Source organism: Lissotriton helveticus, chromosome 2_1, assembly GCF_964261635.1.
Source record: "Lissotriton helveticus chromosome 2_1, aLisHel1.1, whole genome shotgun sequence".
In the NCBI taxonomy this organism is placed as follows: domain Eukaryota; kingdom Metazoa; phylum Chordata; class Amphibia; order Caudata; family Salamandridae; genus Lissotriton; species Lissotriton helveticus.
This window is the reverse complement of record NC_136059.1, coordinates 44,939,068-44,958,982: the sequence shown is the minus strand read 5'-3', so window position 1 is coordinate 44,958,982 and position 19,915 is coordinate 44,939,068. Positions and strand designations below refer to the sequence as shown.

Here is a 19,915-nt window from a genome sequence, read left to right as displayed (position 1 = left end):
AGGTGAAGGAGCTGGGTGCTCAAGCACCTAAAAGTCAGATGAGGATAAGGTGGTGGTGCTCAAGCATCTAAGAGTCAAGTGAGGAGAAGGAGGCGGGTGGTCAAGCATAAACTAGTCAAGTGAAGAGAAAGAGGTGGGTGCTCATGCATTTAAGAGTCAAGTAAGGGGAAGGAGGTAGAAACAAGCACCTAAGAGTCAAGTGAGGAGAGGGAGGCGGGTGCTTAAGCATTTAGGAGTCAGGTGAGGAGAAGGAAGTGGGAGCTCAAGCATTTAAGAGACAAGTGAAGAGGAGGAGGTAGGTGCTCAGGTATCTACAGGTCCAGTAAGGAGAAGGAGGTGGGAAACAGGCATCTAAGATTCAAGTGGGGAGAAGGAAGTGGGAAACAAGTGTGATGCAGAATAGGCAAGTACGAAGCGAGCGTTAGTGAAAAAGATGATAATGCTCTGTAATAAAAGATAACCAACTTAGTTGACAAGACCAGATTACCAAATGGGAAAATTACGCCGGCGTAAACTGCATAATTTTTGGAATCAAGCCAATACACCACATCTCTTATCTATGCCGCTGTTCACAGCTAAATGTTTAAGCCGAAGCGTGGGATCAACAGAAGCAACTTGAATGCAAGCAGCTGTTGCACAGTAGTTATGTTTTACATTATATGTTTTGTGCAAAATGAGTCCTCACACCAGAAATTGAAACACAGATGCATTTCACGCAAAAATATAGTGGTAATTGCACAATTTCAAATAATTATCTTGAAATTGTGATCAAGTACACAAAAGCAAATTACACAAAATTCTCACACCCGTAGAAATTAAAGTTAATCACAGTTTGCTCTATGTATGTAACAAGGCAAGTTCTCTCCCAGCCTAACAATCCCACATTGCCTGTACAAATGACCGAACTACTAGAGCTATACCCACAAGGCCAATCCATGTAACAAGGAAAGTCATGGAAGGGAACTTTTCCGACTATGTAATCACCAATATTGGTGGATAACAGTATAATGAACGCATGTATATATTTAGCCTGTAACATGTACATAACATGGTTGGTAACTTCCCAGACTATGCAACCAAGAATGTTGGTGGAAAATAGTTATATACTGTATAGCTCTCCGATACCCTAAAGTCATGTTCTCACTAAATAAAACTCTCAAAATAGATAACTAAATCTATCCCAATCATATCTCTATATTATGTGCCCACAGCTGCGGTAAGACTGTCCCAGGATGCCAGACGCGGATACTTATGCCAGATGAAAATGGCAATGGGGAATTATGCATCAGGGGAAGACACGTCTTCATGGGCTACTTGAACATGGTTGAAGAAACAAAGAAGGCTTTGGATGAGGAAGGATGGCTACACACTGGTGACATTGGCAAGCTGGACCAGGATGGCTTTCTCTACATCACTGGGAGAATCAAAGGTGAGTGCTGAATGCTTCAATTATTGGCGTGTATCATTGAGAAAAAAACTGCACAGGAGCAAATTAATACTTCCTAATGGAGATGTTTGCCACTACTCTTTCCAGCAGTGATACATTCATTGAGTATAGAATTATCCATTAATTGAGGTGCATCTGGAGTGCAAGTTGCAGAGAAATGTCAAAATACTTATTGACCCCAAAGCTGGCTGGTGTCCTGGAATTATGAGTGCTGTCTGATCTTAGAAATGAGAATGCGCCTAACAACTTGAGCATGCAACAGGTATTTAAGTTTCAAATGTGTGAAAAACCTACAGATTAGAGAGCTTATTTAAAAGCCTAGAGCGCTGCCGGAACATCCTGTTTAATGACATTCCACAGGTGCACTGGGCTTACCCATATCTACTAGGCCACGTAAAGCCACCATAAATGGCTTTACATGGCCTCGTAGGTGTGGTGTGAGGCAACGTAGTGCAAGTCGCTGCATTGCCTCACACTGGGAAGGAGATGCGTGCCATGGACGTTATGGTGGGTGTTCCCACGTAACACCCATGTCATTTGGCACATTTCCAGATTTATAACAAGCTGTAAACCTGGGAATGAGTCAAAAGCCTATTTCTCCCCTGGGGTGGCGTAAGGGTTATTTTGTGAGGGAAAGTGTCCAATTCCCCACAAAAATAACCTAATTTCTGCACAGACACCCTTGCTTCATGGTGAAAGAGTGCCTATGTTGGCGGTGTGTGCCATCTCTGTGCAATAGGACAGGAATGCAATGTATCTCATCGATATGCCACATTCCTGCCTTTTTCTTTTGACATAGGTAGAGCAGCAGGAAGGATTGCAGCACTGCCCTATGCCAAAATATAGTAAATGATGCCCTAGGTCTTCAATGAAAACATACAAGCCATACATATTCTTCACAAAAGGTATATTACAGAAGACAGTTAAAGCACAAAGCTCTGAGCATAGCCACTACCCTGAACTGCGTAAAGTTGAATAACGTTCCCTCGGACTACAGCATGAACGTATAAAGTCTGGGCTTTACCGGGATTCTTGTACCCCAAGAGGTGAAACGTATTATCTCTTGGTGAGCTGCTACGGCAGAGATCTTGCATAAATCAAAACTTTGGGTGAAGTGTCTACCAGCTGGCCAGTTAGAGGGGCACTGATGGGTTTCTGGAGCACATTGTTTGGTACAGGCATCATTTAAGGTTCAGCAGTTATTATGCCTTCTTCATTTTTTTTATGTGCTTGCATTGAGACAGCCTTGGTCTCAGCATAGTTCCCAAGACCATAAGCACATTCCATGTAGGTTGTTAAAGTGATGCGCATTGACAGTGTTACACTGAATTAAGATGATGGGTGGCATGCTGAAACAATGTCATCTAGTCACAGTGGGGCCGATTCACAGAACTAATCTAAGACAAAATCCTAAACTTACTACTTCTGGTATTCACAGAAGGCACTTACGATTTTTGGAATTCACAGAAATCACTTACCATTTCTAACTTTACGTCCGCCGGCGGGCCACAATCTTCGCACCTGGACCGTACTCTCTTCACCAGGACAGTAATCTCCTGCAAGGCTGTCCTCTAGGGCTCAAGCGGTAATCTCCTGCTCGGGCCAGGTAAAGTGTAATCAGTGGGCTGGAATGCAATTGTTACAAAAAGGAATATTAAGAATGTGTGATAAATGGTAGAGGAGGTCATAAAAAATGGCCAGAAACTACATAATACCCAGGAAATGTTTTGCTTCTTTGTATCCTTGTACAATGTACTCTCCCCTTAGTGTTGACTGGAGTGTTGACACCGCAGTCAACACTGAGAGGACCGCATATTGTGCACTGCATGTACCATGATGCAAAGAAGAAACCTTTCCTGGGTTAAGATGTAGTGTCTGGCCTTATCCTTTTGCATGCCCACACTATTTTCCATCATCGCCTAGGTAGGTGACTGCCACCTTAGTGGGCGCAACTGCATCCAGGAGCACATATATATTACCTACTGGCGGTCGCCAGTAGGTATATATAGTTAGGATTTTTTCTCTATGGGATTTTTGAAAATTCTATGTCTAATAACTTTGGCGTTTGTGGACGGAATTGGCTGAAATTTTCAGGAAAATGGCACATTTTGTTTCTGAGCAGCCCTTGAAAATTTGGGGGGGGTTCGTCAAGGGGGGGCTGAGAAAAAAGGGGGGTCCCAAAACGTGTTTTTAACATTGAGTTTTCCATAGGGCGGTTGGCCTCACTTTTAGCCCGAACGGCTGAATGGATTTGCACGAAACTTGGCAAAATTGTAGGGACTGGTAGCCCGATGTGCCTTTTGTAGGTCTCAATATATGTGCTACAGTGGATTTTGAGAAATTAACGTTTAGAAAAAGATATATATCTGTAACAGCGGACCGGGCAGCGCTCCAGGACGCGTACTTTTCGCGCAACGGAGCTTTGTGAAGCGAAGCTGATTGGTTCTCCGGCGTCTGTCAACATTCCAAACAGTCCGTAGCGGCCGCCATCTTGTCTCTCGGTAGGATCGAGAGACAAGAGGAGGCCAAAGCGAAGGGGCAAATGACCATAAGGGAGAATAGTAGATCCTCGCTGACCCCCTACGTTTGATGTGGAGGTTTTAAAAGGGCCCCGCGGGGCAAAAAAAATAAAAAATAATAATAATCGAACGGCTGAATGGATTTGCACGAAACTTGGCAAAATATTAGGGACTGGTAGCCCGATGTGCCTTTGCTAGGTCTCAATATATGTGCTCCAGTGGATTTTGAGAAATTAACGTTCAAAAAAAGATATATATCTGTAACAGCGCTCCGCTTCGCGTACTTTTCGCGTTACGGAGCTTTGCGAAGCTGATTGGTTCTCCGGCGTCTGTCAACATTCCAAACAGTCCGTAGCGGCCGCCATCGTGTCTCTCGGTAGGATTGAGAGACAAGAGGAGGCCAAAGCGAAGGGGGAAATGACCATAAGGGGGCATAGTAGGTCCTTCCTGACCTCTTAGGTTTGATGTACCATTTTGCCAAGTTTGGTGTAATTCCGTTCAGCCATTCAGGCTGTAGACGTATGTAAATGTCCTATGGAAAATTGCATGGGGAAAACACATTTGAAAGTGTTGAAATTTAGAACCAATTAAAATGTTAGTTTGGTTTTGTATTTGTGTGTGATGAAAGTTAATTGGTTATGTATATATTTCAAATGAGAGGAAACCACAGCCATTTTGTGATACTACTGTCTGAGGTACATTTGTGAGGAATTTTTGGTGGTGAATTTCTGGTGTTTGATTTACACAGTACTAACACTTCTCCTACTTTTAAAAAGGTGAGTTGTTAATTTGTAAGGGGAACTATGTTGTACACTTGAAGATAATTTGAAAAATGTTTTCTGTTATTTATTTGCAGTCCTTCTGTTATACTAAATACTTGATAAAGTTAGTTTTATATTATGTTTTACTAAAAACGATAAATGAAAGTGATTATTTTTTTCTGCAATTTACAGCAAGCAATTTCAAAATAAAATGGCTCACAATGAAGAGACCGTGGCAATTTCTTTTGAATTGTCCACTACATTGATTGAAATTGAGAGCACCAATAATGAAATATTGTCACAAGGAGGAGATGACTTGTATGATTCCATTAGATTGATTGAAATGGACAGCACCAATAATGAAATATTGGCACAAGGAGATGACTTGAATGATTCCACTACATTGATTGAAATTGAGAGCACCAATAATGAAATATTGTCACAAGGAGGAGATGACTTGTATGATTCCATTAGATTGATTGAAATGGACAGCACCAATAATGAAATATTGTCACAAGGAGGAGATGACTTGAATGATTCCACTACATTGATTGAAATTGAGAGCACCAATAATGAAATATTGTCACGAGGAGATGACTTGAATGATTCCACTACATTGATTGAAATTGACAGCACCAATAATGAAATATTGTCACAAGGAGGAGATGACTTGAATGATTTTTTTGATCAATCTCTTGATGGCGAATTTATCGAATGTTTGGAGACCATAGAGTTACAAGAATCATCATTGCAGACTTTTCATGAGGACATTGCTGATGAGGACATGTTACTAGTTCTTTCAAATTTAGAAAATTCTGAAGAATAAATTTATATTTAGAAATCAAAAATTGTTTGAGACATTATTCATTTTTATTTTTAATTTATGAGGTTGTAGCGAAGTGATTGTAGTATAAAATGAGACTTATAGTATAGAGTGCAACATTTTTATGTTACATGGTAAGTTTACTCATATTTACTTCCCTTCTGCCACTATATTATCTCTAATGTGTATTTGACATCTCTTCTTCATCTCCGGCCTCCTTTCTCTCACTGTGGGGCATATTATCAAGGGGGTTTATCTCCGCTTTTTTGGCTTTAAAAGCCAAGAAAGCGGAGATAAAATTATCTCCCTATTACCAAGCTGTCACTAACACCAGTTAGTGACAGCTAATAGGAGATAGCGACCATCTTGGGCCCCGCTTTGCATGTCAGTGATATTTATCACTAATGACATGCAAAGTGGGCGTGCCAAGATGTTAGCGACTGGAAACAGTCGCTAACATCGCTATCTCCTATTACCAACTTTTGGAGATATTCGCGCTAAGCGCGAATATCTCCAAAAGCTAACACCTGCCCTGAGCAGTTCTTCACCATGTTATCCAATGGGAGGTGGATAACATGGCTAAGAGCATTTGCTCGATAATGCATGAATATCGCTGACTTTTCAGCGATATTCATGCATTGCGGCCGTTTTTTATCGCATTTGCGATAAACCTTGCTAATAGCAAGGTTTATCTGCGATAAAAATCGCCGATGTGCGGCGATAATTTTTGTCTCTAAACAAGTTAGAGACAAAAATTTTCGCTAGTTGTTGGTAATATGCCCCTGTGTGTCTCCGATGCATCTTATCGCTGCTATTTTGTGTAATTACAGAAGAGAGTAAAATAAAATAGTTCGGAACGTGAAAAGGGGGCAAAGTAGAGTACTCCTCACCCCCTAGGCCTTTTTAGGCGGTCCCAAAAGGATCAGTTTCTGCTTTCCTGAGAGATTATGGTATGAGTTCCATATACCACAATAACTTGCATTACAACATGCAAGATATCTATCTCCTTTTGGAGATATTCGCGCTAAGCGCGAATATCTCCAAAAAGTAACACCTGCCCTGAGCAGTTCTTAGCCATGTTATCCAATGGGAGGTGGATAACATGGCTAAGAGCATTAGCTCGGTAATGCATGAATATCGCTGAGTTTTTAGCGATATTCATGCATTGCGGCCGTTTATTATCGCATTTGCGATAAACCTTGATAATAGCAAGGTTTATCTTCGATAATTTCTGACGATGCTTAGCGGTAAAAAATTCGTTGGTAAGCATCGTTAGCGATAAATATCGCTTAACTTTGGTAATATGCCCCAACGTCTGTTAACGTTCGATTAGAAGGAAATGAGGAAGTGTTGAAAAACATTGTTTGCGCCATCTTGCCTTTTTTGAAATGCCACACTTTTGTGGTGCACGGCAGCCATTTTACATGTCTTGACCAGACCCACTCTCTGCACGCTGTCGATTCGTAGCATGGCTCCTCACCCTCGCAAGCATCTTCCCCAGGCACTGGTCACCCCCGCTCTCTGTCTTATGCATGGGCAATAAACCTCCCCCCATCTGCGCTGCTCTTCCCTGAGAATCACACTCTGTGCTCGCCCGACACCTCCCTTTCGCCCTATTCACTACCGCACCCTCTGACACTCCTCTTCCTCTGTGTCCGATTGTCCAGGCTATCAGCTAGCCCTGCAGATGTAGTTTATGGCCCCAGCTGTAAAGAATCACCCCTCTTCAAAGGAGTTATAGTAGATCAAGGCCCACACCCGATGAGATCCGTCACACCACACGTGTTCCTACTATCTGAAAACCATCCTGTATTGTGATTGGGGAGGGGACCGAGCCTGAAGCGGAAGATTCCAGGAATGACTCTTGGTACATCAAAGTTTTTACAATTATGTGTCACATTAAAAATATGTAGCACTCCAACAAAGTAGTAGGAATATAAAACTTTAATAACATATAAATATATACAACAAAACAAAAACAGTAAAAACATTTAAACAACGAAGAGACCGTGGCAATTTCTTTTGAATTATCCAATAGATTTATTGAAATTGACAGCACCAATAATGAAATATTCTTGTCAGTAGCGGTCTGTTGTGCGAATAGTTCCAAGGCAGCAGAACGCGCTGAAATCTAGATGGCACGAAAGTGATGTCTAGTAAGTTGCCGCCCAGCAAATAACGGCGTGGGGCGCCGCGGGGGTGAGTGAGTCCAGTAGGCACCACAGCTATTCTTACCGGCATCGCAGAATTACTGCTGGGGACAATGCCTGTGCTGTAGCAGGGTCACAGCAGAAACAAAAAGGATTTTGTTGAAGATGTTGTTGGTTTTAAATTTGAAAACAGTTCTGGTGTCAACTGCTATGCTAATGTAGTGGTTAATGTTTTGTTTTCTCTAGAAAATGTAAAAGAGGGGGAGGCAGTCCAAAGTTCCGTTAAAAGGGCAAAGGAAAGGATCGGTGGTTTGAACTATCAGTGAAAAAGGGGAGGGGGTGCAACAATTTTTCCTACCGGGTCACACTGTGCTTTCACCGGAACTGAGGTCTGCAGGATTCTAGTAATTCAAAGTGAGGCTGGCGCCAGCATGGGAGCGCCGACGTCCCGCGGATACAGTTTCGTCACTCCACGGGCGATCATGGCAGTCATTCCCAATCGGGGGTCGGAGACTCCCGCGGCTCCTGTAGAATCTTCAAGGTCGTGGAGGACTACGGTGGTGGAGTCAAGCAGTGACCGGGCCATTTCTTTATGCTGGGCCCGCTCTTGCCAGGTCGACCGCCATTTTGAGAGTTCGGTAGCTACTGGCGATCGCGGGGTCAAATGAGCGGACGGGCTCCACCCTGCCGGGCGAGACGTTGCAGCATGGCCACAGTGGAAGAACCCTTTTCCGGGCGCCTGGAGCGCTGAGGGTGCAGCTGGGAAGCCTCCACCTGGGGAGGCGGGAGAGGCCTGTTCGCACCGTCTCTCCCTCCCAGTGCACCCCACGGCGTCTCGCTTGAGATTTGTTATGGCCGGACCAGGCGATGAGGACGAGGGGGGGGGGGGTCGGAGGCATGTGCAAGACATCCCCCCCCAGTGTTGTCGCAGCCATTATTCATGAAAGAAGAAGTGTCCCGTCCGTCTTCGGGCCGGGCTTCCGGTAGATGTCGGCCGGACGCCCCTGGCTCTGGCCCCATGAAAGGGTTTCTTGGTTTATCGGCTGCAGCCGGATCCCGTCGTCCTCGGCCCCCCGACCGTTGGTGGCCGGACCGGAAGAGCATGTGGCGGGAGTACCTGCAACTCTCAAGGGCCACCGCGGCCGGACTGGGAGAGAGAGGGGAGGGTCGAGGAGACATTCCCCCCCCCTGCAACTGTTCAGCGTTGTAAAGGCAATCCCCTGGCCGGGTCCCGCTGGCCTCGGCCTCTCCTCCGGCTACACCCTACGTTAGGATCTCCTGGCCGAGGCGTGGCAGCAGGACCTGCCTTATATGGGCTGCTCCCGGCTGGGCGTAGCCGCAACCCTGCCCCACCTTGGAAGTTTCCAGAGTGGGGGCGGATGTTCTACTGACTTGCATTTTCCCTAGTCTATCGATTTTTTTGGCGTGGCAGGCGGTGGGACAGCGAGGGGTGATTTGGTTTCTCTTACTGTTTTTCTGGTCTCTCACCACTGGCATATTTTAACGTTTTCTTGTTTCTAGGACATTAATAGGTTTTATCATTACGTTATGTTATCGTTTCTTTGTTCGTTGTTTAATAAAAGTTCATGTTCATCAGTGGCCTACTGATTTTCGTTTTCCTATTCTTTTCTTTCCAGGTTGTTTCATGCTAAAGTTTCTGTTAACAGGATACAGTGATCACTTCGTTACTATTGCATATGTCCTTTTCACTAGGGGTGCTCTCTGGTCGGGCCAGATGACGTATCTCTAGTAAATGGTCCGGGTGAAACAGGTGCATCAATCAGTGGGGAGTAGATAGGCATGACAGATTACAACGGGGGAGAAAGGTCCGCATTACGTACCCTTTCACTACTTGCAAAGATTTTCCTACGTTTATTTGCAAACAGGGAATACCTCCAAAAAGAACTAATTCTCAAACAGTCAATGTTCGGACAATCAATCAATCAATGAGGAATGAAATAGGTACGACGTGTTAAAGGCTTGCGTTACCTACCCTTCACTATCTGCAAAGGGAGAGAGAATATTCCTATTCTTCCTCGTTTGCAGGCAGAGAAGATCCTTAAGAGAACCAACTTCGAACAATTCAATGCTCGATTGAAACAATCAACAAGGGGTACTGTGAACACAAATGAACGCCGCTTATGTACATACGCATTGCTATTTTCAACAGGTTGTTCCTAATGTTTCTATTTTAGCGAGGTCAAAAAGAGATCCCATTAGTGGCCTACTGATTTTGTTCGATTCCTTTTGTTTTTTTACACGATTTTTCGCTATCTGCAAAGACTAAACAGAGTATTGCGACTCTGTGCTTGTTTGTAAATAGAGAATGAACCAAAGAGAACAATCAATCAAATGGAGAGAGAAGCAGGCACGACGGATTACAAAGGGGGCAAAGGGCTGCGTTAACTACCCTTCACTATCTGCAAAGAGAGAGTACTCCTAATAGAAATGAGGGGTGGGGGGCAGCATTCAAAGCAGATCAGTGTGCATAAACACGAAAATGTTTTTACTTACCACGTACTTGACATTCGACAGCTTATGATATTTGCTATTAAAAAACCATTGAAATTCACTGAAAAAACCATAGGTTATAGACCATATATAGTTAGGAATTAGCATTTACAAAACCTTGAAAATTCACTGAAAAAACCATAGGTTATAGACCATATATAGTTAGGAATTAGCATTTACAAAACCTTGAAAATTCACTGCAAAAACCATAGGTTAGAGACCATATATAGTTAGCTGGACATTTTATTGACATAAAACCAATGAAATTCCATATATAGTTAGTTGCACTAACTATATATCGCGCACCCGCAATCCACTGCTGATGATGTCACATATTACATCATTCATGACATGGTCAGTGACATCACTGATGACATCACTGATGACATCTCAAATGACATCACTGATGACATCACTGATGACATCTCATTTGACATCAATGACCACATCACTGATGATATCATTCATGTGACAATACAATGCATCTCCTCACATTTTAATATAACCTCTGTTTCACCCAGTGTTAAAAAGAGTATAATTTTTGAAACCATTGACACACCAATACTAGTTACTACATACGCACTCACTGATTGCTACGTCTACACACACCTTCACTCATTCACCCATACAATCATTCATACATACAATCACTCATCTTTACAACACTATCATATGCACTCATACACCTATACAGACACTCACAGTCTGCCACTCATCCATGGAGTTACTCACACACCTAGTCAGTCCTGTAAAGAATCAATGACACTTCCATTTTCTTGTCTATACAGTTAAACATAGAGCACCTTACATTTTCAAACATATACTAACACATACTTACCTTCTTATACAATCATTGATACAAGTACAGATTGATCTGCACAGAGTCACACACCTCCCAGCTAGCCACACACACACTCAGTCTCCCATACAAATACTTGGGCAATCAATCAATAACCCATATAGTTACTCATGTAGCTACTGATCAACACATGCAGCAGTTTACAGAACAACAGACATAATGATGCACAAATTAAGACAGTTTAGTCACTAACCCATGCACTCAGTGAGACACATTTAATCACTCACTCATACAGTCAGTCATGCACCTACTAAATCCTTCGTCCAGACACTTACACATCCACTCATTCTTCAATATGTAAGACATATTTAAACTTTATAGAAACAAAAAATCACTGGATGTTGTTATCAGTGATGTCATCAGTGATGTCATTTGAGATGTCATCAGTGATGTCACTGACCATGTCATGAATGATGTAATATGTGACATCATCAGCAGTGGATTGCGGGTGCGCGATATATAGTTAGTGCAACTAACTATATATGGAATTTCATTGGTTTTATGTCAATAAAATGTCCAGCTAACTATATATGGTCTCTAACCTATGGTTTTTGCAGTGAATTTTCAAGGTTTTGTAAATGCTAATTTCTAACTATATATGGTCTATAACCTATGGTTTTTTGAGTGAATTTTCAAGGTTTTGTAAATGCTAATTCCTAACTATATATGGTCTATAACCTATGTTTTTTTTAGTGAATATATATATATATATATATCCTGGAAATTCCGTATTCAGCAAACACAATCCAAGTATTCAAACACGGACACGGACCACAGTTCTGGTGCTTCTTAGTGTTTAATTCAGTGCATGGACTTCATGACGCGTTTCGGCCCCACCTCGGGCCTTGATCACATGACACAGTGAGAACGATTACATTGGTTTAAATACTTTACATAAATGGGTGACGTCAGCTGTTGGTAGTTCAAACAATCATAGACATAAAAGAGTTCTTTCAACCCAATCCCAATAATAGGCATATAAATAAATACATCCTATTAAAAAGGTAATAATTAAAGTACATTTTTCATTAGAGTAAAACCAATGTTTAAAATATTTAAGTGCAAAAAGTAAAAAAGTGCAAAGTGCAAATGTCCCGTGTTCTACAACGTGCTAGTCTATAGGAGATTGATCGCAATCTCATAACTTGTATTTGTATACACATTTGGTGGTTCTATGCATATGGAACAACCCTTAAGTTATTTTATATATATATATATATATATATATATATATATATATATATATATATATATATATATATATATATATCTCTCTCTGAGCAATTGCAGAGGTCCCTTTAAGGCTAAAAGTGGTTATGGGAGTACTCCACATTTCCCTATTGACTGGGTCCCATTCCATGGTTAAGAACAATTCAACAGGATACTAAAAATGGAAGTCCATTGATTCCTGCATGTTTCCGCTCTCCTACACCGTCATTGAAGCAAAACCTGTAGGATATCTAAATATAATGCCAGCACAAAAGCCTCTATTGTTCATATGCATAAGCATTCATTCTATATAGTGCCTCTATCTATATAAGATGACTCACCATTCCAGTCCATATTCACAGCAAAAAATACATCGTCAATGTTAAAATATTCCCTGCACCACCATCAGTGTACACGGCAGGCCATAAAGAAGAAGAAGAGGTGCACTCACGTTGTGAAAAAGAGGTGCACTCACACTGTGAAGAAGAGGTGTACTTGCATTGTGAGGAAGAGGTGCACTCACAGTGTGAAGAAGGGGTGGAATCATAATATGAAGAAGAGGTGCTCTCACATTGTGAAGAAGTGGTGTGCTCACTTTGTGAAGAGTTACACACACTGTGAAGAAGAGGTGCGTTCACATTGTGAAGAAAAGGTGCACTCACAATGTGAAGAAGAGGTGCATTCACATTGTGAAGAAAAGGTGCAGTCACCTTATGAAAAAGTGGTCTACTTACTTTGTGAAGAAACGGTGTACTCACATTATGAAGAAGATGTGTAATCAGATTGTGAAGAAGAGGTGGACACACATTGTGAAGAAGAGGTGCACTCACATTGTGAGGAAGAGGTGCAATCACATTGTGGAGAAAAAGGACAATCACATTGTGAAGAAGAAGTACAATCACATTCTGAAGAAGTGCACTCACATTGTGAAGAAGAGATATACTCACATTGTGAAGAAGAGATGTACTAACATTGCGGAGATGAGGTGTGTTAGAAATGGAATTTCTGGTTGGCTGAGGCTTGCGCCAAAGCCAGGCGGAAACCACCACTCTAGTCAGGGCAAGGGAGTTACACGCCAAAGATAACCCCTGCTCACCCCCTTGGTAGCATGGCACAAGCAGTAAGGCTTATCCCAGAGGCAATGTGTAAAGCATTTGCACACGCACCTACCAGCAACAACATCCCAGGCCCCCCTCAAAAGGAACTCCAAACAAGGTTATTTCAAAAATAGCCTTTGTATTCTCAAAACACATTAGATAGTAATCACACCATATACATTGTGCCAACTCGTCCTTGAAAGCGCCAAGAAACCGCTGTTGTACGTGCGCTGTATCATATCATATCATAACTGGCATGGGCAATATTTACAAGGGCCACAGGGCCACATGGATCACTGTCAGGATCATCACAAAGTGAACTTGGTAAAGGTGAACTAAAACATACAAGTAAAATTGGTCATAGAACGTACAGTCAGTAAACATGGATAATCACTGCACTTGGTAACCGTCTGTGCCATGAAATCCATCATACATAGATCCCACAATTCTAACGACATTAGACTCTCACCACCTAAGTAAAACCTTACACTAGGGGCGTAAATCACACAGGGAAGTATAATCTCCTTAACATCAACCTTAACAGGTAAAATAACCTCCTATGCATAAATCATATCTAGAGGCATCAAACACAGGGTGCGCAAAACTTAGTATACACAGTACATTTCCTAACACCCAAAGCATTAGCACATGAATCACATCTAGCACATAATCACATTAGGGCCTGCGCCCTATAAATGTAACAACCCCCCCTGGCCAACTGGCCTTCTAGGTAGGGGATCAAATGCCCTATGTCCACAGAGTCAGGGCTGCTGCCTAAGCAGCGAAAGTCCAGGTTGCGCCACTGCGCCAAGACCTAAACGTTGGAGCTGCCCAGTACTTGCTGGGCAGCTGAGGACAATGAACAGGGCCTAAACGCTGCAGCTGGCACTAAGTGCTGCGCAGCTGTGGAAGGCCTGGCACCTCTGTGCCACTTCTGTCCCTCTTAGGGACTCTCTTTCAAATGGCGCCTAAACGGTGCAGCTGCCCACTACTTGCTGGGCAGCTGTGAAGCAAAACTGCAACATGGGCCCTCACTGGCCCTCTGAACAAACTGTGCCAATCGTTGCAGCCCTCTGGCTCTAGGGAACCATGCACAAAACGGTGGAGCCCTCTAGGTTCTGAACACACATAGGCCCTCTGGAGCACTCTGGCTCCTTAAATACATAATGCCCCCAAAGGTAGAAGACTAAATTTGCCTGGGGAAATAAAGCATGGGCCCCTCGGGTCCGTTAAATATGGAAGCCCCGTGGGGCTTTAAACAAAATATGGCCCGGGGGGGGGGGGGCACGCACAGGCTCTGGGCACACCTGGAGCCCTAACAACGATGTCCCCCACATTGGAGCGCGCTGGCTCGGGCAATCAATTAGGTGCTGTTCGAGCCATCTGGCTCTTGAAGCAAAAGCACTGCCCTCTTTGGAGGAGCAACCCCCTATCAGGGGGGGGGCGCTCAAGACTGGCCATGGTACTGTACCTCACTCAATCAATCACGAAATTTGTATAGCGCGCTACTCACCCGGAGGGTCTCAAGGCGCTTGGGGGGGGGGTCCGCTACTGCTCAAACAACCAGGTCTTGAGTTGCTTCCTGAAGGAGAGGTGGTCTTGGGTCAAGCGGAGGTGGATGGGGAGGGAGTTCCAGGTCTTGGCTGCCAGGTAGGAGAAGGATCTTCCTCCCATGGTGGCTCTTCGGATGCGAGGAACGGCGGCGAGGGCGTGGCTGGTCGATCGTAGCTGGCGGGTGGGGATGTAGAAGGTCAGGCGGTTGTTGCGGTACCTGGGGCCCAGGTTGTGGAGGGCCTTGTGAGCGTGGGTGAGGAGTCGGAACGTGATTCTCTTGTTGATGGGGAGCCAGTGCAGGTCTCTCAGGTGTCCGGAGAGGTGGCTGTGTCGGGGGATGTCCAGGATGAGTCGTGCGGAGGCGTTCTGGATGCGTTGGAGTCTTTTCTGTAGTTTGGCTGTGGTTCCAGTGTAGAGGGTGTTTCCGTAGTCCAGCCGGCTGGTAACGAGTGCTTGGGTGACCGTCTTCCTGGTTTCGGTGGGGATCCAACGGAAGATCTTTCGGAGCATGCGTAGGATGTTGAAACATGATGATGACACGGCGTTGACTTGTCTGGTCATCGAGAGGGAGGAGTCCAGGATGAAGCCCAAGTTGCGTGCGTGGTCCGTAGGTTTGGGTGCGCTGCCCAGGGCAGGGGGCCACCAGGAGTCGTCCCAGGCCGAGGGTGATGATCCAAGGATGAGGACTTCGGTCTTGTCTGAGTTCAGTTTCAGGCGGCTGTTCGACATCCACTCGGCTACGTCTTTCATCCCTTCGTGTGGAAAAGTAAATTTTGTCATGTTCTATGTCCCTACGTGTCATCCATCATATGTTATGTGTGCATGATTAAATATGCATATGTATTCCCCATGTCCGATTCAAGACGCAATTATAGTTGTGTCCACCTCTGGTATGTCATTTCCCAGTCCTCATGAGTAATATGAGTATCAGGCCTATGTAAAGTTATGTTGCCACGTTTCTCAGTGTGCACGTTAATTCATTGAAAGTCCCCGTTTCTAGGCCTCAACAGGGCCCGGACACCAGATTCAGCTCCTGTCTCCTGAAGCCTCGCTGAGGAGCGATACAGCCCCCACCTGTATCCTCGACCTTTCACTTACTTCCTGCCTCGCAGTGCCCGGTGCAGCTTGGCTCAGTCTCTGAGTCTGCCAAGAATATGTTATGATTCCAGCTATCAGTTTAGTCCTCCTTCTCTGCATTCCTAAGCTACTGAACTGCATCAATAGTTTCCGTCATTGTCTAGCCTTCCCGTCTCCACGTTAGAGAAATACTGCATTTAATGGTCATTTAATATTCTTCATCACGCACTACATGTAGAATAAATGCATGCTCTAGCCTTAGAGTCTGTTAGCTTTTCCCCTCATGACTTCTAGTTTATATCAACATGTTCCCTAAACATTAGATACCAGATAGGGTTTAGGTACATGTCGCTCCGACCCTCCAGACTTTAGTCTCTGCTCCTAGCACAGAGTTCATAGCCCCCAGCTTCTCCTAGTAACACGTCATTGCCAGTTTGCGCGCACCATCAGATTAGAGGTCCCGGCTCCTTAGGTAGCCCCCTCCAATGTTTCCGCCCCATTCATGACATATTCTGTTACATTTGCATCACATGTCTATGTGCACACCCAGTTACACCCTCTTTAGCCCTTATCTTTCGCGACTGTTTCGCGTCATGCCTCTTGCTCCACCCACTGCTGCGCCCATTGCAATGTAATGCTATGTGTTGGCGTTATGTATATATGCTCATGTATTGTTATTAAAAAGTGTTCCCAGTTCCGATCCTGTTGGTGAGCCATTCCAGACCCTGACCACGGCAGCGCTGCCAGGCTTGCCATCCTAGTCCGTGCAGGTTGTCCTGTTCCTGTCCTTATGCTGTAATAAACCTGCAAAACTCCTACTACCTCGAATTTTGACTCTTATTTATTGAGCTATCTGTTATTCATTCATTCATTCAAAAATAGATCCGGTATTATTTATTTATATACCACATAATGGCGCCCGAACAGGGACTTGCCCTTTCCCCACGCGTCGGTGAAGCCACGCCGACCCCCTGACCCTCTGCAGTCGTGACGGAACTCTTCTGCGCAGTGGCAGATATTTCTGCTCAAGTATCCCTCAGGCCCACGGAGGAGACGGAGGAGGCGGTCCAGCATCCAAACGAGACGGTGGAGGAACGCGGCGAGTCCCGACCAGAGCCCAAGCCAAGAGTACAAGGTCCGAGGTATCCGGAGGTCCACCCGTAACTGAAGTCCGAAGTCCGAAGTTCGTCGTCCGTCGTCGTAGCAGTCCAGTCCAGTCCGAGGCCTTCCGTTCTTGCTGCCCGGTGAGTACCGTTACTGGGGTGGTATCTAGACAGGGTCAATTTAAATTGACTCTGGTCTGTGGGTTGGTGGTACACAGTCCCACAAACGAAGTGTCCACTTCGGTGGATGCGGGTCCTGACGTGTCTCTTTAAGAGACCGGTAAGTTTCCTACTGTTTCAGCAGTGCATCTAGTTTCTGTTCTAGTCAGTTCTGTTCTCGAGAAATTTCAAGTGTTCTGTTCGCAATATTTCCAGGTAGTATTCTGTTCGAACTGTTATTTTAAATGTTTTTCATGTATTTCAATGTCGTGGTATGAATGGGGTATAAGTATCGTGTTCATTGTGTATTGTATTATGTCCAGATTATAGTCCAGTCATGCCGCTCTTCTCAAAATTACGTCAGTTAAAGACTAGAAAGGGTCTGCTGGAAGCAGCAGTTCCCGTCCCGCCCAGGGACAGTCCAGGTCACTTTATGTATCAGAAACATGGCATAAGTGCCATATTGTATCTAGATTTATGGGTAGAGTATACCAAACAGTTAGAAGAAAAGTATAGATGGCCCGTATCGGGTACATGGGATGCCGAATGCATCATGCGAGTAGAAGAAGCATTATGGAAAAAGAAAGCCAGACGATCACAGAAAGATGCCATCGAGTTATGGCGTAAAGAAGCTCATAAAAGAACCGAAAAAGAAATCAGAAAGTCAGAACTAAGTAGAGAATCCCAAGAACGAGCCCAAGAAAGGGAATTAATCGAGATAGGTGAACGAGTTAGAACTGAGCAATCAGACAGACAGAGGAACGCCCTCATTAAGGGTATGTATCCTCTTCTTGCCGAGGGCTTGCCAAAAGCGACCCCGGAGGCATCCAGTAATTTCCCGCCACCGTTAGTTCCGACCAAGCTACGTCACAAACCGACCGCAGCTGATATTTTTATTTCGTCCTATCTGGACGACACAATCCCTGAATATGTAAACCCTGTCCGCGCTCCGCCAGTCCCTGTAAATCAGGTAATTCCTACTCCCCCAGACACCGGGGTGCCCTTAACAGCCCCCCCGGGTCAGCCCGCCATACAAGTCCAGCCCACGTTACAATTACCCACCCTGCCAGGACGAAAAGCATCAGTTGATGATTCTAGTTTAGGGGCTGCAGGAGGAGGTCTTCCTCAAACCCCGCCGCCATACAAGCGTTTATCAGTACTCGAATTACATGCTCAAGCATCACAGCGTACTCCTAAAAGTAATAAGTCTGTTGCAGAGATCAGGCAAACCCTTGGCGAATGTGTCTATGACCCAGTTCCAGGCGAGTTTAATATGGTTTTATATTCCGTACGCGTAAAGAGAGTGACCGAGTATCTAGTCACCCTACCCAATATGAAAGAAGATCTAGACAGGATATATCGTTTCATCCGTACAGGGGATGACCCACAAAGTATTAGTGATGCCATGTCTCAAAGGAAAGCCGAGATTCAGCGCATGATATTAAAGTTCTTAATTAACTGTCTAATAAGAGAACAGGATCATCCGTCTAAAGACCCGGAAGAAATGAAAACTCTAACAAAGTGGAGTGATAATATAGCCGAAGGAAAGCACAATACCATTGGTGCCATGGAAAGTATGTACAAGAAAATCCGTAGAGAGATAATAAAGATACACGAACAGCGTAAAGCAGCACAAGTAAGCGAGAAAGAAAGTACCTCTGATCCTGAAGAAGAAGACGATGAGAATACCGCCAGAATAGCGTATGTAGGAAAACCTAGATTTCCAGATCGCCATTTACGTCTAGAACACAAGCCAATTTCCCATCATTCAGCACCAGAACAAGGTTCCCTAGAACAAGTATTCCAAGCTACCGATCACATTCTGAAATCACGAATCGGTTATAGTGAGTTAAGTACTATGCATGAACAAGAAATAGTTCGGTCAGCAGTCCGATGGATTACTGATTCTACCACTTTTCCAGACGAAATAGTGGCACAAATGTTTCTGAAAATGCCCCCAGCCGAGCAGCGACTGGTGGGTATGTATATGATTCAGCACCTCATTACTCTGTATGAGGGTCAACATTCTGATCCAGGCCCGTTACATGATATCCTGAACGAGTTACTCCAGTACAGATGGAGAGGTCTAGGTACCGATTTAATTAGTGTCATTCTAGAACAACGCCATAAATATAGAATGTTCTTGAACCCGCATTTCGTTCATGTCTCACCCCCAGAAAGTAAATCCTTCTACATAGACAGACAGAATCCGTTACGAGAAGTCCACCCAGTCAGAGGAACGGGTGGCGAAATGCAGCGAGTGTTTGTATACACTCCGATCACAAAGATGGAACTTCTAGAGATGAAGAAATTAATTCCCTGTCATGACAAAGATCCAGCAGGGTACCATAGAGAATTAAAAGACATGCTCCGTATGGGAGAATACACATACCCAGATATCATTAAAATGTTAAAGGTTCTGTTGCCCGCCGGGGTGTATGAAAAGCTCAAAGAGAAGGAATGGGAGGTGGGAGAGAAAAAGATAGATTGGGCAGTCCTAGAAGCAGAAGATAAGATACGTGTACCAGGTACTGGTCTAGGAGAGAAATGTAAAGAATTACCAGAATTATTGATTCAAGTTTTACCCAGATTATTAACAACGAAAAAGGAAGACTGGGATGCAATCTCAGCCTGTAAACAGAAACA

The 19,915-nt window shown here is 44.2% G+C and overlaps 1 protein-coding gene across 1 annotated transcript in view; it reads left to right on the top strand.

Moving 5' to 3' along the window:
• The window catches only part of LOC144817691 (long-chain-fatty-acid--CoA ligase ACSBG2-like), a 432,359-nt gene that overhangs the window by 281,853 nt on the left and 130,591 nt on the right, over nucleotides 1–19,915 (top strand). Inside the window, exon 10 of the mRNA XM_078674438.1 lies at nucleotides 1,212–1,429. Coding sequence (XP_078530564.1) covers nucleotides 1,212–1,429 — 218 coding nt within the window. The remainder of the gene's footprint in view (nucleotides 1–1,211; nucleotides 1,430–19,915) is intronic.